General features: G+C 41.1%; 1 protein-coding gene across 1 annotated transcript; it reads right to left on the minus strand.

The window, feature by feature from the left end:
* Window positions 1-5,210: 5,210 nt before the first annotated feature.
* Window positions 5,211-26,680, minus strand: DUS1L (dihydrouridine synthase 1 like). The gene is made up of 14 exons (XM_063120194.1): window positions 26,524-26,680; window positions 24,306-24,552; window positions 22,186-22,294; window positions 21,241-21,291; window positions 18,243-18,355; window positions 15,893-15,975; window positions 15,566-15,669; window positions 13,613-13,757; window positions 13,324-13,420; window positions 12,262-12,350; window positions 10,771-10,937; window positions 9,965-10,002; window positions 7,035-7,110; window positions 5,211-5,705 (listed from the first exon to the last, which is right to left on the minus strand). Exons 2-14 carry the CDS (start codon window positions 24,540-24,542, stop codon window positions 5,557-5,559), a joined length of 1,458 nt encoding a protein of 485 aa, XP_062976264.1. The 5' UTR covers window positions 24,543-24,552; window positions 26,524-26,680; the 3' UTR covers window positions 5,211-5,556.
* Window positions 26,681-27,208: the final 528 nt, after the last annotated feature.

Below are 27,208 nucleotides of genomic sequence, written 5' to 3' on the forward strand. Positions count from 1 at the left end.
CTGGGCCAGTAATAGCCTAATTCTATGTGTGTTTATTCCAGGAGTAAGCCTTACAGAGATTAATGGGATTCCCACGTAAGTGTGCATAAGGTTATAATTTCAAAACAAATAATTGTGTCTCACAACATTTCTCTGGGTTCCACTTTATGTCACCTAGCAGTTCATGTGGGGTCTGTAACAGCCATAGTGGTTGGTTGCACAATACTTGCCAATACAGAAGGGTACCGAAATCTGGGGTAAATGGGCAATATAAGTGAAATTACCACTGCTGTTACTTGTGAAATAGAACCCTATCCTTGAAAGCAGCCTAAAGCAGTATTGCCTGATGGTGAAATCGTTTCCTTAATCCTCTGAGTCCTTGCATACCATATTCTGTGCCATACATTTCCACAGAAAAGTATATTCTTCACTTGTCGCCTCACTTTTTCTGAAAGGTGGGGCAGACAAAAAAGCAATGGATGAGAAATTCCCTCAGGGACTAAATGCAAATGGGATATTTTCCGCATTTCATTTTAATTTTAGGTTCAGGAGAGTCTGAAAGAGCTGGGCAATTTAGATTTAAAATATAACTGGTTCAGTTTGCAGTCTTTATTAAATTAAAAAAAACCACATTGTGAAGGATTTCTTTAAAAAAAAATTAAACTTGCAGTTTATACTCCTAGGGATCTGTAAAAGTTGTCACTTCAACATTTTTAAATGAAAGAAAGTGAACTGCTTTGTTAAATGCAGACATCCCCCAAGACTGATATTGGCAGTTCCCAGCTAAACCCTTTGTGAATTCCAGCTTTGAGCTGAAGAGCTTCTCTTTTGCTCAGGCAGGGTCCCATGATGTGCTTATGATGGCGGAGGAGGCAAGAGAGTCCAGCCAGTGACAATGTATCTAGTCCAGTGAGCCCTTGGAGCAAGACTTGGGGCTGGACGTTGAGCCCTGGCAGCCTCGCTCTTTGCCCTGTGCCAGCATCACACAGGGGGACGGCCACTGGAGGTGGGTTTTCCCTTTCCAACAGAGGGAGGCAAGAATCCTTTCCTTCTGCCTGCCCTAGGCCTGCTTTAATGGCGCTAAGGCTTAGCTTCAGCGAGCCTTCGTGTGACACGGCTGGGTTCAGCACTGGCGCGAAGACTGTTGGCAATGACAACACTGAACAGGAGAGTGACAAAGTGAAGCAGCACTAGCAAGAGAAGAGAAGTGTCGATAAAAGCTGACACAGCTCTATCCATGCGCATTTGCCTCTTACTGTTCATTTTCATGGTAGACAGGGCCCTCTTAGGCCACTAGAGTTTGGGTCTCCACAGCTAAGCTACCAGAGCTATTTTAGTTGTTGATGGCTTCCTCACGTAGCCCTGAATCAGAGCCCAGATACCCACACCTCAGGGGGTGAGACAGTGATACCCACACCTCAGGGAGTGAGACAGCATAGTCATGAAGCTTGCATTGATTCACCTCTTTTGACTCTACCGGATTAACCAGTTTTGGCACTTCACCTCAGTTTTAAACATTAATTGGTTATGTTTATTGCGTCTGTTTCAGCTCTGTTTGAGGGAGTTGATCACTTCTTATTTGAATATGTCTATCAGCCAACACTCTTCCCAGAAAGTAGCTGGAATGGCAACCCATGTTGTTGATAAATATGCTAAAGTTACATCAAGCTGCAGCATTAGTGGCAAGAGGTGGGGAAGACCTTACAGAATTGAACCCAGTTCCTCAACTGTGGTCAAATGCATCCCTAAAAAAAAGGAGGAAAGAAGTCCTGGCTCGGAAAAGGATTTGGGCATGGAGTCCCTGTCCGTTGGTATCTATTTCAGGGAGGGGGAAGTTGCACCTATGTTCAAACCTTCCCATCACTGGAAGATAAAGATGTCTTTCTGGAGTGTCCCTGATTCTTAAGTGTGTGATAGGCCTTTACACACTCGGTTCCCTGCTCCAAGCCTAGCCTCTGGGGGATGATGTTGATCTACAAACTTAATTCATGTTTCTGAGCTCTGTTGGCTGTCTGTCTTCTCCTTAAGATTGGATGGTGGAGCCATGCAGGATCTTGAGCTGTTTGCCTTCCTTGGTCTTTTGATACAGGCAAGGACCCAATGTTTTTGGTGAGCAGGTTTGGTCACCCCCACAGAAACCTTTGTAGGGCATCTCCATCAGTGGCCCAGAAGCTTTCACTCCCAACCCAGTGCTGCAACAGGAACAGTGTTCTGGTTTGCCTTATGGGGGGCAGCTGAAGGCATGGGAGCCCAACAGTCAGGCTGTGCTAGTATGCAAACTGCTTCCCTGCACTTGGTCAAGACCTCTTCTTGACCAAGGTATAATCAGTCCTTGTATGTCAATCTAACCTGAAGCATGGCCACTATTAACATGGTAGCCAGTTGTTCACCTATCTCTGTATGTTGGCTCCCTTATTTCTCCCCTCCCTTTCACTGTGAGCACAAAATGGAGCTTGAAATTAGGCGGTGAATCCAGGGGTGTGGTTAGAGATTTCTGGTTCTAATTAGGAAAGATTATTCTGCAATATGTAATCCAGAACATGTAGGTTTCTAAAACCTAATTTGTGATGCAATTACATTTCTGTAAAATACCATCACCTGGTAATCCCAACACCAATGTAATGACTGACGAATTTTCCTCCCTATACACTGCAAGTTTTGCTAAAGGAGTGTATGATCTTCTATAAAAGGGATGGGCAATTTGTATGCCTCCAGCTCCCATGATCCCTCACTATTGACTACATTGGTTTGGGATGATGGGAGTTGTGGCCCTCCAAATGTTTTGGCCTACAAGTTGCCCAGCCCTGGTCTACAGGATCAATTTGACCAGCAGCCAAGACTGAATATGATGAGCAAAAGCTGCGATAGGTGAGGTAACGGCAAAGTATGCTCCCCTAATGGTGAGAAGTGATGTACGTACAGGTATATCTGTTTGTGATGGATGGCTTAGGGACATTAAGGGCACACTAATTCATAAACAATCCCCCTCATCTCTCTATTGACTAAGGCATAACTCATTGCTCTGATGAAAGCGTAGGTGTGCAAAACAGCTCTGAAGATTTGGCAGCAGAGAACCAGGATGGTGGAAAAAGCTGCTTGAAACTCGTACATGAATAAAAATGTGGGGATTCGTTTTCCCACATGATCAAAGTGTTTGGCTGTGGGGACATATGGAACCTACATAATTTGTTGTTTCTGTCTTCAGGTACAGCTTGTATATAAAAGCTCAGTCTCTTTAGGAATAAAGAGATACAACTGGACTCTTAACAGGGTTTTAATCAATTGAATGTTTCCTAATTTTGTGTGCAGTATGAAGCCAGAAGCACGAGGCCACAAAGTGCTTTTTATTCCTTTCCCTGTCCTTGAAAGAATCATGACAAATGCAAGAACCAAATAAGAGGCTTTGTTGCATTTGTGTGAAGCGAGTGCTACCATAACAGCAACCATGGTGTCCTGGGCTTAATGCTATCAAGCAATAAACCTTTTCCCATGTGAAAAAGGGGCTGTCAACTCCTGACGGATGGACATTTTCTGAATATTCAAACAATATATATCGTTTATGCCACTGCTACCATAATATACCTTGTAGGTAGAGTGATAGCTAGATGAAACTTTCTGGAATATGGAATAATGAATTCTTGTATACCCAAATATTCTGTCACTTACTACTTTTAGCATCAACCTGAGCTATACTGCTAAGTGAATTTACAGCTTGTCCAGGTAGCTTGAAAACAAGTGCTTAAGAATAGCAGGTTGTTGCATTAAAATTTGCGATGCTAGAAGCATTCTACCACCATACAGAATAGAGAGCACACTGGTAAGAAGCATTTCCTACACTATCCAAAACATGGCCAGCAGTTCATTTTTTTAATGAATGTAACACTTAGAAGCGAGATATAATGTACAATGTGTTAAATGTCAATCCCAATGAAGCCATATTGAATGGCAGAGCTAAGCATGCATGCAAATATTTCACTGAAGTCAATGGGACCTACAACGGCTTCACTGGGTTAATTGAGCCAAAAAGGTTCTTTACTAAATTTGGTTTTGAACATTTTTCACAACATGTATTAAGTATCTGGAGCACCTTCCAAAACTTTCTGTCTTTAATTTCCCTTTGTTTCTTTTCTTATGTAGATTATTTAGAGCAGACGGTTTCTCATATTGAGATGTAGATACTCATGCCACAATAGAAACTAAGGCTGCGATTCTAAGCACACTTACTACATACGTGGGTCTGACTTATATAGCAGGGATGGGGGGATGGGACTTTGTCCTGCTGAGATCTGTATTATCTCAGTAAAATCTCTCCAGGTCTGCATTCCAGCCCTGGATGTAGCTAGAGCCCAAAGTGAGCAGGGTTTCAGATGTGACTCTTTGTTCAACACAATTTTTTCAGATGACATTGGCATCTAGGCATTCTTCTGCAAGGTTCCCTCCATGAGCTTTATAGCTTGGAGATGAAGCAGCACACAGTAAATAAAACCAACAATCTGGAGTGGGTTCGGTGAGACTGGGGTGGCGGCGGCAGCCTGGGGAAACAGGGCAAGGCTTTGGGAGAGCTCTGACTGAAGAGTTCTGGAGCTCTGCATTTGGACCCCATAACCAGGAGGCTCCCTATCCTAGCTGTGTAGAACTGGACGGCACGTTTGCAATCCTCCTTAGCAAAGTAAGAGGCACAGTTCTTCCAAGTAATACTGCTTTAGGCTCTTAGCCTCAGGCAAGGCCCTTTAAGGACTGTTGTAGTTCATATAACATTAGTTCATCTAAGTGTAGGAACTCTGGGTCTTTTTACACATAATCAAAATTAATGTGAAGCATATAATGTACAACTGTTCTACACTGTGTTTTGTCTCCACAGTGCAATTTGCAGCTTCCTAGCACAATCTTTTAAAAACGAGTTTTAACAAGTTACAATCCAAGGGTCAGGTTCCCTATTAATTCCTACATCCAAGTGTTCTATTTAGGAACTCTGAAGCAGTGCTCCCTTACTTGGGGCACAGTAATTCCCAGCATGCCCCAGCCAGCATTGTTGGCTGGAGGGATGCTGGGAGTTGTAGGACATTTTTTTCTGTCTAAATATGCCTAAGATTGTGCCTTAAGCTTCATAGTACACTTTGACACCCATCCTCCTGTCTATCGTGGCAAAAGCAACCTCAATCAAAGCACTTACTTCTGTGCCTAGAGTCACCTCCATGTCCTAATTGTTTTCTTTATAATATTCCAGAAAATTGTACTTATATAAAAGATTTATTTGCCGATTTAAAACCACACACAAAGTTTAAAACAAACAGGTCATATCTTTAGAGGTGTCTCCAATGCAGCATGTTAAGGCCAGTACTTCTGGCTCAGTCTTCTGAAGTCTTTCAAACACAGAATTGAAAGCTTTCATTGCATCCTTTTTATTTCCGTTACAGGACATTTCCCTGAGAAAGAAACTTTTCCTTAAATAAGACTTGTCAATCATTTAAGAACAGGTCTGTGGAATCAACTGCTGTATTCTGGAAGCAGAGATTTCTTTGGCCCAGGGAAGGAGACAGAAACCACTGAGCAGATCCAGGTGGAGGTTTTCCAGCCTCATGCCACACCATCAATAACTTCTTTGAGCAATATAGTCTCCTCTACCTCGCCTTGTTGAGCTGTCACATTAATACTTTCCATACTGGATTGGCCACTTTTCCACAGAAGGGACTTTTCGTATTTGGTTTTAAATAACAGACCATGACCTAAAGGAGCAAAAAGGGAAATCACCTTGGTTATTTAGTAGCTGAAATACAGCCATTAGGGGGGAAATACTACCTAGGGAACTGAGCCATCAGTTGGAAACCACTTGGAAACTTATTGTTGCTAACAAAAAACATAAATTTAACAATTAAAGCATTCTTACCATTCAAAACAAATCCCACTAAACATCAAAATACAAAAAAAAACCCAGCAAAAATATTTAAAATATTTTTTAAAAATAAAGACAGATTAAAACAGGAGGTTAAACATTACATATTAAGTGCCATCCTAAAAACAAAGGCGTTCACCAGCTTCTGGAAGGTCATTCATGAGATAGGGCCCTCTTGAAAGGGAGTTCTCGAGCCGAGGCACAGCTAGTGAAAAGACTCTCTCCCTAGTCCTAACTAAGCATGTCTCTGGGATTGAAAGGACATACAAGAGGGCCTCTGAAGATAAATTTCAATAGGTGGTCATTTAGGAAAATGAAGCCCTTCAGATAACCTAATCCTAAACAAATCAGGGTTTTTACTTCCTAGATTCAGTTATGTTCCACCCAAATGATCAGCATTGTCCAAGTTTGCTTCAGTAACGATCTGATCAGGGCTGTCTGTGGGGCTCTCAATTCAACAACCGGGGCACTTCTCTAAGCTTTCTTTTACAGTCATACTGCTCTTCTTGCTGGATTAAGACAAAATAATCGGAGCTATTTCGTTTGGTGATAGTTTTTTCAGGCTGCTCGAATAATTTCTGGGGCTTAATTATTAGGAGTCGTTAACTCTTTGTCAGCAGCAAGAATATTAATTATATAGCACTGGAAAAAACTAGATTACAAACTATTCAGCAGAGGCTTCAGAGAGTATGGGAATTAACAAAAATATATACATTCACTAGGATGACCAGATATAGGGAAGGATAGCTGTTTGTAATTAACATCTGAAAAGACTGAGAAAATTTTGTATTTAAATGCTACATATAGGATTAGTAGCATGATAAATGTCTAATTAATAATTCCTGGAATGTTGAGGGAGCATGCCAAAATTTGAATGTGAATTTAAATTGATCAATTGTGTTGTCTGTTAACACAAAAAAATTAACAGCTGAAGAAAACCCTCTCTCACCTCTTGTTATACTATACCATTAGGAAGTGAGCTAGGTTTATCTAAAAGCCAAATCTGTCAGGATTTGAGATCTAGACTTCATTTATTTTTAGCTATTAATATTGATCAGAGTGAAAGTATTCAATAAGCTTAACCTACTATCCAAGTTTGACACACATTCCTGCCTTTAAAAGAACCCAGCTATTCTGAAAAATTGACCTGTTCTATACTTACCTGGACAGTCTGCTGTCTCTCTAAAAGCCCTTTTCTTACAGCATCCTCGGCACAGGTTAAACACACATTTGTTGCCCTGGGAATGAAGAGAAACGAATTAGTTCAGTTTTTACATAGCAATCGCAAGTTCCCAATAAACATGTGGATGTGAAGATAAAGTACTTTCTTGGAGTTGAATCTGATTACAAAACAAATCACAAGCCCTACAGATGTTGAGAACTTTTTGTTAATAGGCTGTCTTTTCATAGGAAACCCCCACCCCACCCCACCCACTGCCAAGTTGCATCTTAATGGGTGCAAGGCAGGCTTTGAAAGATCTAAATGGTTGCTTGTTAAAATTCTGCTGGTTTTGTATTCATATTTGAAATGCTGACTGGTATATACCAATGCTCTTTATTAGTTTAACATTGGGAACTCTGTATTGATTATCTATAGCTTGATAAGTGCTGTGTAGGTCCTAGAAACAATATGGACTTGATCATATTGGCTCAAGAATTATATTCGTAGAATGCTGATTTTCTGAAGATGAGAGGATGACCTGAGACAAATACCACTATAGGCAACTTAATAATAATAAAAAATTATTAGGCAATCAAGTAGCAGAGGCCTCATTGAATACATTTCCCAGATTTTCTGCTTAATTTACATTAAGTACTGTCCATTGTGTAACATCATCCCAGTAAACATCTAATCCTAAGTATTATAGGAAGAATGCAACAACAGGTAGGAATTAACACCTTCATCTATTTCCTGAGCAGATTTGGACATAATCAGTGCAGATCTTGATGTAATTGTATTTTTCTTCATTTCATAACAAGGGAAGAACATCATGACCAGGTTCACATGATCACCACCGCCCACTATGGCTTATGGGTTGTGGTGCCTAATGCTGGCCACTTTGAATATCCAATCCCCAGTGGGGGGTTCTGATGTTTTGTTGTGTCATCCAAAACAAGGCAGCAGGAGTTGTTTTTAGGGTTAAGCAACCCTCAAATAAACCCATGGTTGTGGTAATTGTGTGAAGCTGCCCACTATCTCACTGGTGTCTAGCAGATAGCAGCTCACCATAATAAACAACAGTAGTTAGTCACTGAACCAAATACACATAGAACAAAGTGACTATAAATCTGAGACCCCATAAACCAGAGGTGGGGAACCTCAAGCCTGGTGTCCCAACCTTCTTTCCTGGCATCCTAATAGGACCCTACTGGGTTCTTCATTTGGCCACGTGCCATTGCTCTCAAACACCAATCGTTACTGGGTTTTGTGCACTGTTCCCAGGGTTTGTGTAGCTTTTCCCCATTCTAAAAGACTGAAATGCTTCTCCTAAGGCTTAGTAAGAACGTAAGAACAGCCATGCTGGATCAGACCACAGGTCCATCTAGTTCAGCACTCTGTGCCTACAGTGGTCAGCCACCTTTTGGCCAGGGACCAAAAAAAGCAGGACACAGGTGCAGAAGCACCCTCCCACCCATGTTCCCCAGCAACTGGTGTATGTAGGCTCACTGACTCTGATATTGGAGGTAGCGCATAGTCATCAGGACTAATAGGCATCGATTCTTCCGGGAATTTATCCAACCCCCTTTTAAAGCCATCCAAATTGGTGGCCATCACTACATCTTGTGGTAGTGAATTCCATAGTTTAACTATGCACTGTGTGAAGAAGTAGTTCCTCCTATTCGTCCTGAATTTCCTACCAAACAGCTTCGTGGGATTGACCCCATTGGGTTCTAGTAGTATGGGAGAGGGAGAAAAGTGACTGGTTGTAGGCACTTTAAATGTTTTTTTTTGGCCCCGCCCACCATTGGAATCTGAGATTCCAAAGGACTGCACTAGCTGGCTATTAGCTACCAAGCCAAAGATTATGTTATTGTCATATAAAACCCTAAACAATTTGGGACCAGGATACCTAGCAGACTACCTTCCCTTATATATATATATATATATACACCCAGGTGACCTCTCAGCAGAAGAGGCCTTGCTGGTCATTCCAAAATGAACAGAATGTCGCCATAAAGTATCCAGTTGGCAGGCCCTTCTTTGTAGTAGCACCCACCATGTGGAAAAACCCTTCCTGTGCAGTTAAGGACATAGAAAATGTTACATCTTTTAAGAGCCTCTTGAAAACACATTTATTCACCCAGGCTTTCTCTGGACTGAAATTAAATTAATTATGCTGTTCTATTTTACTTCTTGATTTTTTTTACTGTAACTAGAACTGTTTTAATGTTGTATGTTTTACTGTTGCATTTTTAATATTGCAAACCACTGAAAGATTTTATTATATTCAGTAGTATACAAATGCCACAAATAAATAAATAACGTGGCCCTGAGAACATCTATGAAATTGAATTTGGGGCCTAGGTAGAAATCAGCTCCCCATCCCTGCCTTCAATATTTAAAGCACAGCACAACCACAAGAAGAAAAGGGAAAGTAACTATTTGGTATTAATAGAAGAAGTTTAAAGTAACTATTGTTGGTCCTGATGGTATTACATGCCTCTTCTTTAGTTGTGATTCAGAGTATTGTAGGGAAGCTGCAGTCTAAGGAATTTCCTGTAGATGGCAGCAAAACAGCATAGCTCAATTAAAAAAAGCTGTTTCCATTCCACAATTCGTGATATTCCATTGGCAGAAGATTCCTTCTAGGTAAGCTTCTAGGTTGACATTTAAGACTATAACAAAGAAGGCTCAGTAATCCTGATAAACAAACTACTGAGAATACACTTTTAGAAATGAGAGGACAAACAATTCAAAGTATTTAGATACTTTTTACCAGGAAGGCTGTCACTGTAATTAGGACAGAGCCCTTTGCTGAAACGACAGACACTTGTCTAAGTGTCTAAGGGACACTTGTCATGTCCCTTAGGGCTTTAATGATTTAATGTAGTAATGAGGATTACAAGGAGGGAGACAGATGATAGACCCACCTTTGGGTTTCCACACTGATCACACTTTGCATATTTAGCTGAAATAAATAATAAAAAACACCATTAGTCTTTGGTAATTTCAAACAGCCACTATATGCCAATAGGGCGTGTGTGTTCTCCCCAGTTATTGACACACAATTTCTACAGCTTGATTTAAAAACTAAGCTTCCAAGAGAAAAAAATGCTCAATAATGCAAAGGAGTTTTGTTGAAAATTAAACACTGTTCAGAAAGAGAACAAAGAGTGGTAAAGGAAGAGGAGAGATGGGTGGGATTTAGTCTGAAAGATGCATGAAGTCTATTCCGTTTGCATAAAATGTTTATCCATCCACATAAGGGTAAAAAATGTTGTGAGCCGCCTTCCTTTGATGCTGTCTATACAGTTAGAAATAGGACAATTTCTACTTGGTTTAAAGAAACCTTAGTCAATTGTATTGATGTTTGTACATCGTATTCAATGGAGCATACTACATAGTACACACATTTAGGATCGCAGTATTAGTTAATGAAATATACATAAGCTCGCATATCAGTAAAAACAGTTCTGGCATAAAAAGCGCATGTATTTTTTTTTATATGGTGCACATGCATTCAGGAAGAATTTCCTCCTGTTTGTAAGGGGGCAGGGAATGGCCCTTTTTAAGATGGAACTCAATATTTGGTGGATTTAAAAATCCTTGTATCTAAAAAAAAAGAAAAAAAAAAAGGAATCTGCTGCCCAATTAATCAGGAGCACATTTTTAATCGATAAAAAGGAATGTATATTAATCTAACCCACTGACTAAATATTACAGCCTTACATCTTACGTTTTAAGGATGGATCAAAACTTTTATTAGGATTTCTTAATTTCTTCTTTTGTTTGTTCTTTGAAAGAGAATCTGTATTCCCATCTTCCTCATCCTCCAAAGCTCGTTTTCCCCGTGTATTTCCTTCTATCCGACTAGTGCCATTTTCCTTGCATGTCTCTTTGGGCCTGTGATGGTTGTACATCAAAGTATTTAAAACACAAGGCAACAATTGCTTTCTCACTAACCCCACTGTTATAGAAGCCTATATATGACACAAGCAGCTTAAAAACACAAAAAGCAACAATATACATTCTTTTAGTAATGCTGTTAAAGATGACTAGATGTTTATGTCATTGTAGAACAGCCAGCTACTCAGAAGAAGACTAAAGGGCACAATCCTATGCATATTTATACAGAAAAAGTCCTACATCTCCCAGTATGCCCCAGCCAGTTGTAGGACTTTTTTCTGTATAAACATGCATAGGATTGTGCCCTAAGTGGATCAATGCTCATGGACATCAGCCTGAAAAGATGATATAATGACTGCTCTAGGGAACAGGAATCTCATCAAACATCCAAAATCCCGAACACTGTAACTTATCCTTCTACAGCTCAAGAAATCTTTCAAGAAAAAGTGGACCAAGAGCTGTAATAAGTCAACCTCCCACTCCTTCAAAAATATCTCCATTCACCTTGTTGCAAGACAGGCCCTGTCTTGATGGCTTGGGGGCACGGGCAACCAAATTGGCGCTCCTACCCAGCATCTGCATGGGAAGGAGAGCCAAATCGGAGTTGCTGCTGCCGCCGCCGCTGACAAAACCAAGGACAGGGGAGGAACAGAGCAGCCGTCTCTCCTCCCTCTGAGCTCGCTCTGGCTGCCTGGTTCCTCCCCTCCCCCATTTTTGTTATTTTTAATCTTTAGGTGCGAAGGTTTTCATCTACAGATTAAAAATAAAATAACGGGGAGGGGGGGAGAGAGGAACGGGGCAGCCAGGGCGAGCTCAGAGGGAGGAGAGACGGCTGCCCTGTTCCTCCTCCCTCCCTGGTTCTTGTCCCAGCAGTGGAGAGTGACTCCCGGCTGCCCCGTTCCTCCCCCACTCTCGTTTCTTTAAAATGTATGAATTTATTTACTGTGTGGAGCCCAGAGCTACCTGCCTGCCCCCTTCCAACACCCCCTTTAAATTTTATTTCTTCTTAAAAAGGTTCTGCAGAGCCTGGCTCCAAGCTAAAAAAGTCAGGGTAAGTACCCAACTTTTCTAGCGTGGGGCTTTGCCCCTGGATCCCTTTGGAGTGGCGGCTGCATCATCTAGATCACCTGCTGCCACTCCAAAGCTACGCCGGGGTAAAGTGCCAGTGTAGACAAGCCCAGGGTGGAAGGAAATGCATCTTTAGCCTCTCGAGATCCATATGTTTGCTCAGCTATCATTTAAATATCATAGATAATCAGTTTAATTCTCAGGTTGGAAGAACTTAAGCTGCATGTATTAAAACTACAATACAGAGACTCACCCAGGCCTGAGATATGGCTGACAAATCCAATGGAAGAAAGGCAATCCACCCTTTGGCTTCTCTTCTTCCTTTAAATGGGCTATTTCCTTCTGAGAACACAATTTTATAAATCATAAGAAATCAGCTTTCTTAAAGAAGCCACAAATTGCTGCCCCCAATTCATACAGAGAGCAAAAATGGAAACCCCCCACCTCTTTCCCAGGTTCATCCCACCCCCCTTGCACACACAGACACAGACACAGACACACACTCTTCCTCTCAGGAGCACTACCCCCACCACCACCTCTTACACTTACACACACACGTACTACCCCCATTCATTCACATTTTCTCTCATTATCCTGGTTGTGCTTTTTGTATTGTATTTTGTATTTGTGTTTTTAGATTGTTGGTTGTTTTTTATGCTCTTCATGGTTTTAATTTTGGTGAACCACCCAGAGAGCTTCGGCTATTGGGCAGTATAAAAATGAAATAAATAAATAAATAAAATACAAACCATTCATGCATTATGCACACACACACACCCCTCCCTTCTCCTGCTCCCCACAGCCCTAGTTGTTCCCTGCTGCCCCTGCAGCCCTCTTCTCACAACCTCGGCTGTTCTCCCACCCCCTCCTTACCATTTTTGGCACCCTCTAGCCACCCCACCCCAGCTTATCAGGCAGTAGCAGTGGCAGGGCCCCTTTCTCTTTCTTTCTTTCTTTCTTTCTTTCTTTCTTTCTTTCTTTCTTTCTTTCTTTCTCGGTATTTTTAGTTTGCAGCCTGCAAGGATCCCAGCTAGTTGCCGTCTTCCTCTTCTACGAATGCCTTTGGACCCTTGAAGGATACAGACGTATTCTGGGGAAATAAATATGGCAGGTGGCTAGAAGCCAGCGCTGCAATGCTTGGACATCTCCAGATTATATATAAATAAAATCAGTGGTGGCCCAAGGCCTTGTGGGAAGGCAGGATTAGATAATCAATGTAGCTTTTGTCCAAATATGAACTTTTGACAGGCTCTTCTTCAAGCAAAGTAGGAGTTATAAAGCAAAGTCAGAGATCATGTAAAACCTCAGCTGGTACCTGGCAATGTAATTTCAGCTCCCTGCTGACAGCCACAAGTCCCTCTAGTGTCTTCACTTTAGCCAATTCATCACGCAGCTGTTGGTGCACTTGCAGCCTGAGGGAAACCAACACACTGTGAATTATTCTATTCCCCATTGCAAGGACTAAGCAGCAGAAGACCTGGCTCCTACATTCTGCAAATGGAGCACAGATTTCCAGCTCTGCCATGTGTCACAAAAACTGCCAATATTGAGTTCAGAGCTTGTAAGATGTTATTGCTGGTGCCATAAACAGCAAAACCACTCACGTATGATGCCAAAGCTTGAAAAGATGAGCCCGGACATAGGACAGTGGGCAAGGATACTGCTGAACTATTTCCAGGTATTCCTCAGCCATCTCCCAGACTGCAGGGTTTCTTCCCTCAAACAAAGCTGGATTGTGAAGATTGCCCTCTAAGATGAAAAAGCCAGGATAATGTTTTCAGCATTTTGTGAGATTTCAAATCAGTGTTAGTCTCAGGGGGGAATTTGCAGGGGAGAATGGCAGGCAGGCAGGGTGCATTTAACCTCCCAAATGCCCCCAAGCTATTTTTAACTCTTTTCCTTAGCTGAGTTTAAAGATGTCCAGTTGGGGAGAAAATAGCTGAGGGCATTCGCTGGGCAAATCCTGGAATAAGAGTTAATCACCCTCTCGCAAATTCTCCTCTCCAAATGTCCCATATTTGCATTACCTGTGCAAATGCTGATTTGAGAACATGTTTCCCAAAACAACATGTAGTTCTGACTCAGTGTTTTTAAATCTGTTTCCTGCCATTCTTAGAAATAATTCAGAACAACATTTTGGCCTCATAAAGCACTGTGAGGTTAGCTAAACTGATAGATATTAAACTGTCCAACGCCCCTCACTGACGTTCATAGCTATGTACGGATTTAGTCAAGCCTGTAGTGCACCACCTTGGCTTTTCAAATTAAATGGCTGAAACAGGGCTTGATCATCTCCTTTGTTGCTCCCTCCAGTGCTCAGCTTTAAACTTCCAGAATTATACAAATGTTAGCTCCTATTTAATGAACCTTTGCTCTTCCAGTACATCTTTCTTGTATGGTCAACTTTTAAAATTAGTTAATTACATAGGCCAAGGCATAACCAAACCTTTTATCAACTAATTGTTGTTGTGGAATGGTTGTCCAACATTGTACAGAATTAAGGGCTGCCTCTTATGTATTATGTATCTAGGTAACTATCCTATCTCTCTATGGAGGTCAGGCGCAGAAAACTAAGAACTGCTGGTCTCTGTTCTGAAACTTTTGAACTTAAGTAAACTAAATCAAGTCTGAGCCATTTGTTCTAATTTTCTCAAGGCTTAAAATGGCATTAAAAAAGAAACAGCAGCAGCAGATCACAATCATATTTAGAGCAAGGCTACTCAAGATCATTTGAATTTGGGCTTTATCATGGATTCACTAAACAGAGGCTCAGTTCAGACAACACATTAGTCAACGCAGTGTGAAAACTCCACCTAATGGTTAAGTTTTTAATGGACACTTCCCACACAACATGTTCTAACTCCACCGTTGTGTGAGTGTGGGCTACTGTGGAGCTGAGTAAAAGTCAACATGGCGACTGAGTGACAGTTCCTCCGCCCTCTCTCCTCCCCCAGTCCTCCTGATGGTATCCTATCAGCCATTGCTGATTAAAAACAATCCTGGCCGCTCTCCTAGAGGGGCACTCACTCCTTTCGCCGCTCTTTTGTCAATCTTTTGTCAATCCAGCTGGACATCAGGAAAAACTTCCTGTTAGAGCAGTACGACAATGGAATCAGTTGCCTGGTGAGGTTGTGGCCTCTCCCACACTAGAGGCATTCAAGAGGCAGCTGGACAACCATCTGTCAGGGATGCTTTAGGGTGGATTCCTGCATTGAGCAGGGGGTTGGACTCGATGGCCTTGTAGGCCCCTTCCAACTCTGCTATTCTATGATTCTATGAGTCTTGCCAGGGAACTCTGTAGCCAATGGGAAAAGTCAACTCAATGCAACGGAGAACTCCATGGAGCCCACCACACAACATTCAATACAACGGTTGTGCAGGAAACTCTCCTTTGCACAGATATTCTGTGTGGAGCGTTTTCCAAAAAACTCCACCGATGTGTGGAGTTTGCCCACCAGACAACCCACCGTGGAGTTCTAAAACTACCATTGAGGAACGCATTGTCTGAACTGAGCCAATGTCATTCAGCAGTATCTAGAAGCTCTCTCTCTTCCTACCTGCACTCATGACACCTTGAACTCCTGTCTTCTGAATACATTGTTCCACATCAGTGAGGTACTGAATGTTTCCATTGGCAAAAACAGGAATGTTTATAGCCTTTCTATGACAGCAAACAAAAAAAGGAGAAAATAAATAAAAGCAAAAACCAAATGCAGAGCATGTTCAAATTAAAACCTTTTATTGCTGCTATAAAAGGGGCAACTTTGCCTTTTAGAACATCATACACAATACCGTGATCCTCAGCTGCATACATTTAGCCTAAAATGTTGGTTATGGGTTGAAGTAAATTGTTCCCTTTACCACACTACTTGCTTGTACCTTACCTCACAGCCTGTATGTGCTCCCAGGAGGCTACACCAGCAAGAGGCCCCTTCTGTTCTTTAGTGCGACCATGGACAGTCAGGAGCTAGAACAGAGTTGTATTTGTTTTTCAGTGTACACGAATCAAACACATCTAGAAAAAGAATTGTGTTTTTTTCCACTTGCTTTGCATATGAAATGCTGTAGGATTCCTTGCATCAAATATTTCACCTGTTGGATATGGTTTCTGATGCAAGAGTAATCTTCCCATTTCAGCTGCTATGTCAGGACTTGAAATCTATTGAACACTAAACTCTCTACTTGAGAAATCATACATGGAGTCCATTTTATAAGCACTCTCTCAGGCTAATATTGATCAAGAATGAAGGTTGAATATTGGACTACAGCTTTCCCTAAATAGACAGCTAGAACAAAACTGCCAGTACATCTAGGGCTGAGCATATTACCCCAACATTAAAATCACTCAACTGGCTGTCAATTAGTTTCCGGGCAAAGTACAAAGTGTTGGTCATTACCTTTAAAGCCCTAAATGGTTTGGGTCCAGGTTACCTGCAGGATCGCCTTCTCCCATACAGTCCGCCCCACACACTCAGGTCCTCTGGGGAGAACTTACTTCAGTCAGCTAAAACTAGGCTGACATCAGTTTCCCAGAGGACCTTTTCTTCTGTCGCCCCCAGATTGTGGAGTGGCCTGCCGGAGGAGATTCGTAAAATTAACTCTCTGTGTGATTTTAAGACAGCTTTAAAGACTAGCCTTTTCCGGCAGGCCTATCCAGAATAATGTAAAATCAAGAATTTTTAAAATGTGTTGATTCCTGTACTATGTTGTTCCCCGCCTTGATCCAAAGGGAGAGGCACGTAATAAATAAATAAATATATTATTATTATTATTATTATTATTATTATTATTATTATTATTATTTGCCATTGACACTTGGAGTGCTTCAAGGTTCTATCTTGTCCCCCATGTTTTTCAACATCTACATGAAACCATTGGGAGAAGACATTTGGAGGTTTGGGCTGAGGTGTTATCAGTATTCAGTAACACCTCAATATTTCATGGCACCTTGATGAGATGCCAGTACCATTTTTTTTTTAGATACGTTAAGTGGTATAAAAATAGACTTTGTCTTTGGGTTTTTTACACCAAGATGTGGATGACGCACAGCTCTACCTCTCTTTTCTGCCATCTAACCTTAGGGAGTGTGTTGAAACCTTGGATGAATGTCTGGGGACAGTACTGGAACACATAAGGCCTGAAAACTGAAACTTAAGCTGGGTAAGATGAAAATATTATGGACGGGAAATCAACTAATCTGGATGGGGTCACCATGTACACTGATGGTGCTATATAAATAAATAATAATAATAACAACTGCCCTTGAAGGGCCTGGTTCATAGTCTGGAAGTGCTCCTAGACTCAGTGTGTTCTACAGTTAGCATCAGTTGTCAGGAGTGCTTTTTTACCAACTCAGGCTAGTTTGGCAGCTACATTCCTAATTAGAAAAAACTGATCTATCCACAGTGACACATGCTTTGTTTACTATCCAGACTAGATTATTGCAATGTGCTCTATGTCGTGCCACCCATGCAGATAATTCAGAAACTGCAACTGGTACAGAATTGACAGTTAGAACATGTGTGGGAGTTTAATTCTGTATCATTTACATTGGCTGCCTTTCAGTTTCCTGATACGACTGAAAGTGCTGGTTTTGGCCTTTAAAGCCCTAAGTAATTTGGGACCATCTAATCTGAAGGACCATGTACACCTGTCTGAGCCTGACCGAAGATTAAGATCAGTGTTAGAGGCCCTGCCCTCTGGCCCACCAGCAAGTGCCTGGCATGTATTAGGGATAAGGCATTCTCTGTGCTGGCTGCACATCTTTGGAACTCCCTTCCCACAAGACACGTATGGCCTCAACATTCTAGCTTTTAAAAAATCTCTGAAGACACACTTATCCAGTCTGCATTTGGTACTTAAAAATCATTAGCTTCTGCTACTGCTCATGTCTATGCATTTAATTGTAATGTAAGCCGCTTTGTGAGTTAAGGTATTTTAAACAAACAAATAAATAAACAAAACTAAAGTTGAGCCAAACCCCTGTAATGTTCTATTTTCTCATCTGTTACTGGGTCTTTTCACAAAGGAAAGCATTTTGCCTCCAGCTGGTTTAAAGATAACCTGAGGCAGGAACCTATTTTCTGTTTGTAACTTTGGCAGGAAGTACCTTTACCATATCTTTTCCCCAGAAGAAACTACCAAAACTTCCTTCACTTTATATTATCCGTTTCATCTAAGAATATCAGAGCCCTGTAATAAATGCAATAAAACATGGAACAGTTGATTTCTTACTTGACAACCAGCCTCCTCCAGCATCTGGGCATATTTCACAGTCTTGCCAATTTCTGGGAAAACACGGATTTTGCATGTGATAGGAACAGAAAGCTTCTCATTAGCCAACTCAACTGGAAAAGAAGATTAAAAAATAACTATGAAACTGGCTAGTCCACAGATCATGTTTCTAAGACAGCTTCAAATAGCAGAACTCCTTTCCCATGCTGCATTGTCTACTACAAAATGAAGTAGCAAAGCACAACAGATAGAAGGCAGAATCCAGCTCATTGCCTCTGCCAACAGAAGGCTTCTTTCTGTCAGCAAATAGGGCGTGGTGGGATTTTCAGTGATTTCCCGTTCCTTTTTGTAGCCTCCCAGGGACCCTTCAGACAAGATTTGGAGGGATGCACGCATGAGGTTACAGGGGAGAGGGGGAATCACGGAAAATCAGCCCCCGCCCCCCCCCCCTCCATGCCATGGATGGCAGCTTCCTGTCAGTAGAGGGAATTAGTTGACTCCTGTACAGGTAAAAAAATGATTTTTCCTTAAATAAAAAAACCAAAGTGCTGAACATCATTCTGCAATCTTTTCTACAAGAGACTGTTCATACTACTTAAAGGATCATCCCTTCCCACACATGTCTACCCACACTCCAAGATCTTTATCTGAGGTCCTTCTTCAGGTGCTTCCACCAAGTGAGGTGTGGTGGCTGGCTATGTGTTAAAGGCCCTTTTCAGTAGTGGCATACTAGTCATGGAGTGCTCTCCCTAGAGCTGGGATCTCCAACCTTTTGGACCCAAGGGCACATTTGGGAATTTGAGACCATCTTGTGGATACCACCACAAAATGCCTCATCAGTAGATTGCCACTTTAGTGTCTACTTTTGCATCTATGGTTCTCAGGCTGCATTTTATTCAGCAAAAATTATTTTGTGTGTTCATTGAAAACTGCAACATCTCTTTAATAAGGGATTGCCTAATCACTAATTGTCGGTGGTGCAATGCAGCTAAGGCTTCTTTAACCAAATGTTTTAGCAATGACTAGTTGCTTCTTTTGGGGAGGAGGTTATTACACAGATACATTTTGTACTGGAGGAGACTTCAATATTCATTAATGTACATGCTCTTTTGAATTATTTGCTTCACGGAAATTAACAAATGGTCACTGCAAATGGATTCTCTGCACCCTTTTGGCAGCTAAAAGACTGATATTACAACATTGGAAGGGTGAACACACACCTGCTATAATATAACGGACTGAGGACCTTACAAAGTGCTCAATATTTTAACAGGTGGCATATAGATGCCACCTTCAAATGGTTACTTATTTGGATATTTGGTCCATTTTTGTTGAAAGCCATATATAATTGTTAGAAAGTTTGCATTTCATATAAATCCATGAATGTATATTTTTTTTAAATGGAAAAAATAAAAATGAAATAATTTTTCAGGTCATGCAGGCCCCACATTGGGGACCTATTCACAGGAACCACTGGAGGCATACAGGGGACCCCAGCCCTAAAGAGGTCTGTCTGGCACATATTCAAATATCTTTTTGGCACCAGGCAAAGGCCCTTTTCTCTTCTGAGACCTTTTAAAACTTCGTTGTAGCTTTTAACTTTGTCTTAGCTCTAGTCTCTGTTTTTAATTTTAATTAGTAGTGTTTTAATGCTGTTTTAATGATTTATAGCTCTAGTCTCTGTTTTTAATTTTAATTAGTGGTGTTTTAATGCTGTTTTAATTATTTTTATGCTCTAGTTTCAGTTTTAATTTTAATTAGTGGTGTTTTAATGCTGCTTTATTCCTTATTGTATTTTTATCTTCCCATTGTTGTTTTAATCTGCTGCTTTCATTTTGTGGACCACTGGAGAAATTTTGTTAATTAATTAATTTTGTTATTTTTCTTCTCACAACTTGCCAGCTCCATCTTTCTATCTTTTTTTAACTACCTTGAAGTTGGTAGCACTGACCTGTAAAGAGCATTGCCTTCTTTTTAAGCTAAAAAATGTAATCCATATGCACTGCATCTTACTACACAGATAGAATTCAGTCTGAGGGCCATTTCAGAGAAGTTCTCTGGGGTTACATTCCAGTGGTGTGTGGGGCTGAAGGCAAAAGGAGAGGGACCCCAAAATACCAGCTTATTTTAGCTTAAAGCAATTACTGCCAATAACTAAATTTTAGGAGAGAATGGGGGAGGGGGAATTCACAAAAGCCAGGAAGTCATCAAATGAGCAGAGGTCAAGTATGGAGCCTGGGAAAGGAGGCAGAGCAATAGGTGGGACCCCGAAGGACCAGATTTGGCCCCAGGCTGAAAGTTTTCCACCCCTGGTATAGTTGTTACATTTATATCCTGCCTTTCCTCTAGGATACTCAGACTGCTGTTTTAGGCAAATCTACCTTACAGCATTGTTGCGTGGCTAAGTGACAAGCCAAAGGCCATCTACTGGGTGTCACAGCTGAGTGGGATTCCAACATTCAAGCTCAGCACTCTAGCCATCAGACTACAGCTTAGACAGCATATTAGAGCTGATCAACCTTGTCCTGCATCAGGTTGCCCCCCAGTCTGCTTGCCTCAATTTCGGTTGTTCCCACTGTTGCGAACCCCTGCATCTGGATTAGCTCTCAGACACAGTTTCTCCATATGACAACCTTTCAAATATCAGTATGCTGAATAATATTCCCACTGACTCAAGGATGACAGTCTCGTTACTAAAGCCTACAACATGATTACTGAACATATAATTAATACTTCTTGGTTCTAGATAATGAGCCCATGTCTGTGCTTCAACACAGCTGCACATTTGCAAGCAGTTGGAAACTTGCAAAACGGTGAGTCATGGGCTGCAAAACTGCTTACAATGGACTGTGCTATCCTGTGTCAATGAAACATTTGGAGGGGCTTGATGGGCATTATGTGTATTTGTGTAACAGCTTCAAAGATAAATAAATTTCCATGCATTTTTCACTTTTCTGCTCTTTTTTTCATCCCTTGCTAAAGAGCCTTGTGGACTTACTCATCCTCTGAAGAAGATCCCACTCCTCCTGAAGGAATGCTCCATAGTGCCCTGAAAACAAACAAACCCCCTAGTGAATCATGGCCTAATTCAGACTGGGATACCCCACTATTTGCCACACAAAACAGTCAGCCAGAGAAGAATGCAGACCTACAGGGCAGTGAAAAACAATTTATAAATTTATAATTTATAAAACATATATAGAAAAGAACAAGCTATCACCTCACTGTTCATTCCAGAAATATAAAGAGTTAAAACTTGGTAGGTCCTGGAAGTTTCAGCAAGAAAAGTCCTAACTAAATGTCTGTTCTCTTTACACTAACTGAAGTTCCAAGAAGCCTAACCCAATGAATTTGGTCTGTCCTTCCTTCACCTGCCAAGAATCTGTTCACTTTCTTCCCCAAATATTAAATGGAATGAAGGCAAAATATGAAGCTTAGGGCACAATCCTACGCATATTTAGACAGGGAAAAAAGTTCTAAAACTCATAACCAGCATGTCTAAACATGTGTAGGACATTTTTCTTTCTAAACATGTATAGGCTTGCACCCTGAAATATAAAGCAGCTAGAGGGCATTACACAAAAGAGCATTTAAATGGAAAGCTTTATGAAGAGCTTTAACAGAATGATTAAAACAGAACGCTAATTTTTTTTAAAAAAAAAAAAATTAAATCTTATTTAAGGACTGATTCTGAGGCTGCTGCACAAACCAAGGCTGCAACACTTATGACTAAACTCAGTAGAACTTACTTCTGAGTAAACATATTTAAGATTGGACTGCAATATTCTATTGATTCATTTGGATTGCAATTGTCTATGACAATTTTAAGTTTTAGATGTCTTAACACAATTCTATTCATTTTTCTCAGAAATTCCACTGGGGGTCACTCTCACATAGCATAGCTTTGCAGTCTAAATTATTTTAGATTCTGGTTTGCACATACCTCTCTTTGCAATCATTTGAGGACATCCCAAATTCAGGTCAATAGCATCACAGTAATCCTGAGCCAGAAGGGCAGCCTGGACAAATACTTCTGGGTCATTGGCACAGAACTGTGGAAGATGTACATAAGCCAAAGAATAAACCAGACATAATGATTAACACCAAGGTACTAGAACTATTCTATAAGTTTATAAAACAATAGTTTATCATGTTATTAAACACCTCACAAATTATGGTTATCACTCACTCCAAGACGTTATAAATACATGTTTTCCTCTCAAGTCAATGGTTAGCCTATCTGGCAAGTTTCCCTGTTACTTCCATATTAATTACTCATATTCCATAGCACACACTTTTCTATCTTATAACTATTTACTTCAGTCCTCCCCATAAAGATCTACATGGACTAAGTACATGTCCAGACATTAGGGTTTTGTGTGTCTTGGAAACTTTGTGGTTCTCTGAGGATGCATGCAAATCAGCATTTTTGTCACATTTCATGTTTTTCATAAATACTCCATCCAGAAATGCAGGCTCAACGTTTACCCCTAAAAGAATACTGGACTTGCACATCCTGTATACCGATACAGACCTGACTAAATCTGATTATTATGGCAGGGGGAAAATGGAGGAAAGGGAAGAACCCTGAGATGCAATTGTAAAGTAGCCAGGTTTAGTTTAAGCTAAAACAATCTAGCAGAACAAAGTTGCAAGACATTTATAGCAAATGGGTGCACAGTAAATGCATGCAAATACCGACAAGAAAAGAGAATGACAATAAGGAGAGGGAACAGGACAACGGTCACAAAAAGGAACATCATTTCAATGAAGTAGAAGCTTTCGTACGTTTTTAATAAGGTATAAACTTTCACAAGCATGTACATAAACACACAGGAAAGAGAGTCTTAACTGATGAGAGTGTGGATTATCAAACGTACTTCTGTAATTGTCAATAACAAATTATGCAACTATGCAACTTGAGTTTGTAGTTGGATTTTTTTAATTGCACTTTAAACTGACCAATAACCTAAGTTCTCTGGGTGGATACAATACATTAAAACATAACATATAAGCAGTGCAACAATGAATAAAAAGAACACATACTAAAATCAAGATAAAAACAGCAGCAAAAAATTTAAAACACTATAGCACATAAAACCAAGGCTAAAAATATGAGCAGCAAAAGAAGTATTCTAAGATCTAAAAGCACAAAAAAAAAGTTCTTAAAATGCCTGGGAGAATGAAAAGGTCTTCACCTAGTGCCAAAAAGACCATAATGTAGCCGCCAGGTGAGCCTCTCTGGGGAGGGCATTCCATAGACAGGGTGCCACTACTGACTGTACTGCCTGGCTGCACAGTCCATAAGTACCTACCTGTTCTAGTTTTATGGTGAGGTTATTGTGATTTCCCCATTCTCATTAAATGAAAACCCTTGAAAAATCTTCCATACTTTATATGATACAGAGCTGTCTGTGACAAAAAAAGCATTGCACTTTGGGGGTATATTTTGTGATCTTTATTCCTTCTGCAGTCCTTTCTCATTCCTGCTTAATTTACAGGCTTCAATGTACTCACATATTTTAAAAGTGCCCTGTTCTGTAATGTCCACACTAGGTTGCACCATTAAAAATGCTAATTCTCATTTTGCAAGGATATGCTTACAAAAGGTGTTGATGTAAACAACCCAGTGAGTCTGGTAGGACACTGCTAAGGATGCACAGAACAGCTTGTATCATTTCATGCAGATTAAAAAGAACAATAAAACTGCACCCTGAGAACACCCCTGCCATTCCCAGCTCCACAGAATGTTCCAGCTGCAGGAGCCTGACTAATGAAGGGAAGTAGCTGGCTTACTAGACATAATCCACATGTGGAATTACACTATGTAGCACTGATTTCAGTTCCACAGATTTAGTGACGTATATTATACCAGCACGCATGATCAGGAAGCAACATGCTCTTGAGATAGGTGCAATTGCAGTCATTATATAATGAATATCAAAACACTGTAGCTATTTTAAAGCCACCTTTCTTAAAATATTTATTGTATTGCATTACTGTGCAGGATGAAATGCTTCACACTCCAAAGAGTATAAAAATAAATCACGTGGTCACTATTACCTGCACAATCAAAGGTCTATCTTCAGGGCATACATCACAATACAGGTTTTCCTTACGGTAATTGGCATCTCTGACAAAGACCTGAGCATGCAGCATAGGGGTGTAGCACAGCTGGGCTCCATGGCGGCGGCTTAAAAGTCTCCAAGCCAGTTCACTCTGATCCACCATAGGAGCAACCACAAAATGGGCACCTTTGAGTGTGTTTCTCCAAAACTCAAAGCTCTTAAGTTTGGGCATCTTCCTCTGACTGGAAGGAAATAGTAGATGTTGATATTCTCTCATTGATTCCAGTGAACAATTGCATACAATGCACTAATTATGGGAATAGTATGGTGCAAACAGCAATACTAGCCATTGCTATTTAAATGCTTTTTAGTTTAGCCCATACACAGCCCTCCACAGTAAGCACACCCAGTGGAATGCACAGAATGGGGCACCCTTCCTTAAAAAAAAAAATAGGAGAAAAGAAAATATACTGTTGTATGTATAAAGTTATGTAATGTACAATTTAGATGAATATACTTATAGGTTTCTACGTTATTTTATGGAATTGTTACAGAAGAGCAAATGTCATTTTCTACAGGATGATAAGGTATCTCATGGTCTGGAACATTCCACATTTCGTACATGTATTTTTACATTTTATGGGTATCATTTTATGCTTCATTGATTTTTATCATTTTGTGAGCTACCCTGAGAATTGTCAAACATCACAACCTCACTTCACAATGGCAGAGCATACCTAATTTTGTTATTTTGTCTGTTAAACCAGGGGTGGGCAATGTTTTTGGCCCTTAGAGCTAAATGTGGTGCTCAGTGATTAAAGTCTCTCTCCCTGCCCAGCAATTCTGATTGGGATGATCTCAACTATTGCTGTGAGGAGGCTAAACAGCAATCCCAGGTACATCTTTAACAATTAAAAATATTCAGTACTTGCCAGTCCAAATGGTACCTGACTAGTTTATTATCACTGCATTGTTGTAGCTTAGTAATATCACATTCAGAATCAGGGCCATATTAAAACAGTGTTATACATATAGCAATGAAAATGCTTTCATAGCCTCATCCTTGGATGATTCACATGGGCAATGTATTGCAAGAAACCAGGACTGCCAGGTCAAAGGTTCATATGTAGTAACAGCTAAATCATTCCCTCCCCTATGAAGAGCTATTAGCAAAGTTAGCAGTAAGAGAAACAACCCTCATTTCAAGTAATCAGACGCCAGCCCAGTACAGAGTTGTACAGGCTGACCATATGAAAAGGAGGACAGGGCTCATGTATCTTTAAAAGTTGTATTGAAAAGGAAATTTCAGCAGGTGTTATTTGCATATATGGGGAACCTGATGAAATTTCCTCTTCATCACAACAGTTAAAGCTGCAAGTGCCCTGGCCTCTTTTAAATTTGGTCACTCTAGTATAGCTCCTGCACCTTTAACTGTTGTGATGAAGAGGGGATTTCACCAGGTTCTCCATATATACAAATGACACCTGCTGAAATTTCCTTTTCTATGCAACTATTAAAGAAACAGGAGCCCTGTCCTCCTTTTCATATGGTCACCCTAGAATTGCGGGGGGGGGGATCCTAGGTATTAGCATTATGTTTTTCAGCAACCAGGATGCTGGGATTTTACCTGTCCTGTTTAGGGAAATGGATGGAGTTCTGCTAGGGGATGAGACAGGAAACACATTTCCATGGGGCTGATCCATTTTGGATATAGCAAACTGACTATTCGATTTCTTTATTTTGTTGGTTATTTTATTAAATGGGCTATATGATAATAATGTGGAAGTCAGAACTAGAGCCGGAATTTTTATTGAACGTGGAAGCCAGAACCAGGAGAGAATGCATTTTTATTACTGCCAGCTAAATAAAGAGGAAAGAGCGGCTGTTTTCTAGAACTAGCATTTGCCCTTCCTTCATAATAAAGCAATAGGAGCTTGCCCCTGCTTCCTTCTGAGCTGGCATTTCCTGGAAGAAAAGGAACCGCGTTAAAACGAGGCATTTCTTTCTGACCTGCCAAGGGCAGAGTGCGTCCAGTCCCTTGGCATGCCAAGCCCAGCACCCGTCAAACCAGCTCAGGCTGCTCAACAACTGGGGCTACTTTTCCTTTCGAGACAGCCCTCCCGAAGCTAGGCCAGGAGCCGGGCCCGCCCTCCAGAGCGACCGCCCCGGTTCCTTTGCCCAAGTCTCCCTTCTTTTCCTCTTCCCGACGGTACCTGACTCCTACGCTGGGACTATGGACGCCCGCTGAGGCAGAGCCCCAGGGAGGGCGCTTAGACAGCCGGACGGCGCCTCCGCCATCCCACTCCGACCGGCATGGTGGCGGCGGTGGTGTAACTTCGAACCGAGCCCGTGCGGGAACGACGGCGTAGACCAAAGCGGCCGCACGGAGACCTAGTTGCTCTCGGTTTCCCCCATGCGGCCAGGTTTAGCATCATCGCTCCCCTCCCTTCTGCCTGGGTGAAAGGCTTCTGTGACTGACTGTGTGGAGGCAAAGCTGGTCTTATTGCTCACCTTCGGTTGTTGTTTAGCCCATCACTAATAAAGCTGCTTCATTGATATATGATCGGGTGTCATTTTGGTGAACTTTCCCAGAGGGCAGGGATTTCAGTGTCAAAAAAAGAGAGGCTTCGGCTGTATATGGAACACAAACCCTCACCCTACCCTCTATGACCAGGGTTCAGCGCTTTCTCTCAGATCACTGCAAATATAGGCCTATTGCCTTGTCAGGTTCAGGCTCTCCAACTGGGACAGTGAAGTTTCCTTTGGTAGAATACACTGGGGCAAAATCATTGAGAGAAACTGTTCAGATTTAATATTGTTTTTTTCTGAATTGTTGTGAACCGGCCAAAGAACTTCGGCTATGAAATTATCATCATCATCTCTTTCTCACTCATGGCT

This window comes from Elgaria multicarinata, chromosome 3, assembly GCF_023053635.1.
Source record: "Elgaria multicarinata webbii isolate HBS135686 ecotype San Diego chromosome 3, rElgMul1.1.pri, whole genome shotgun sequence".
Lineage (NCBI taxonomy): Eukaryota > Metazoa > Chordata > Lepidosauria > Squamata > Anguidae > Elgaria > Elgaria multicarinata.

What these genes read in the sequence shown, in the direction of transcription:
- DUS1L (XM_063120194.1), bottom strand. Translation starts at nt 24,542, where the DNA reads ATGCCCAAACTTAAGAGCTTTGAGTTTTGGAGAAACACACTCAAAGGT. An exon ending in TCAAATGATTGCAAAGAGAG is followed by an intron (nt 21,292 to 22,185) that starts GTATGTGCAAAC and finishes GTTTGTTTTCAG; the next exon opens with GGCACTATGGAGCATTCCTT. An exon ending in CAGCCATATCTCAGGCCTGG is followed by an intron (nt 10,938 to 12,261) that starts GTGAGTCTCTGT and finishes CAACCATCACAG; the next exon opens with GCCCAAAGAGACATGCAAGG.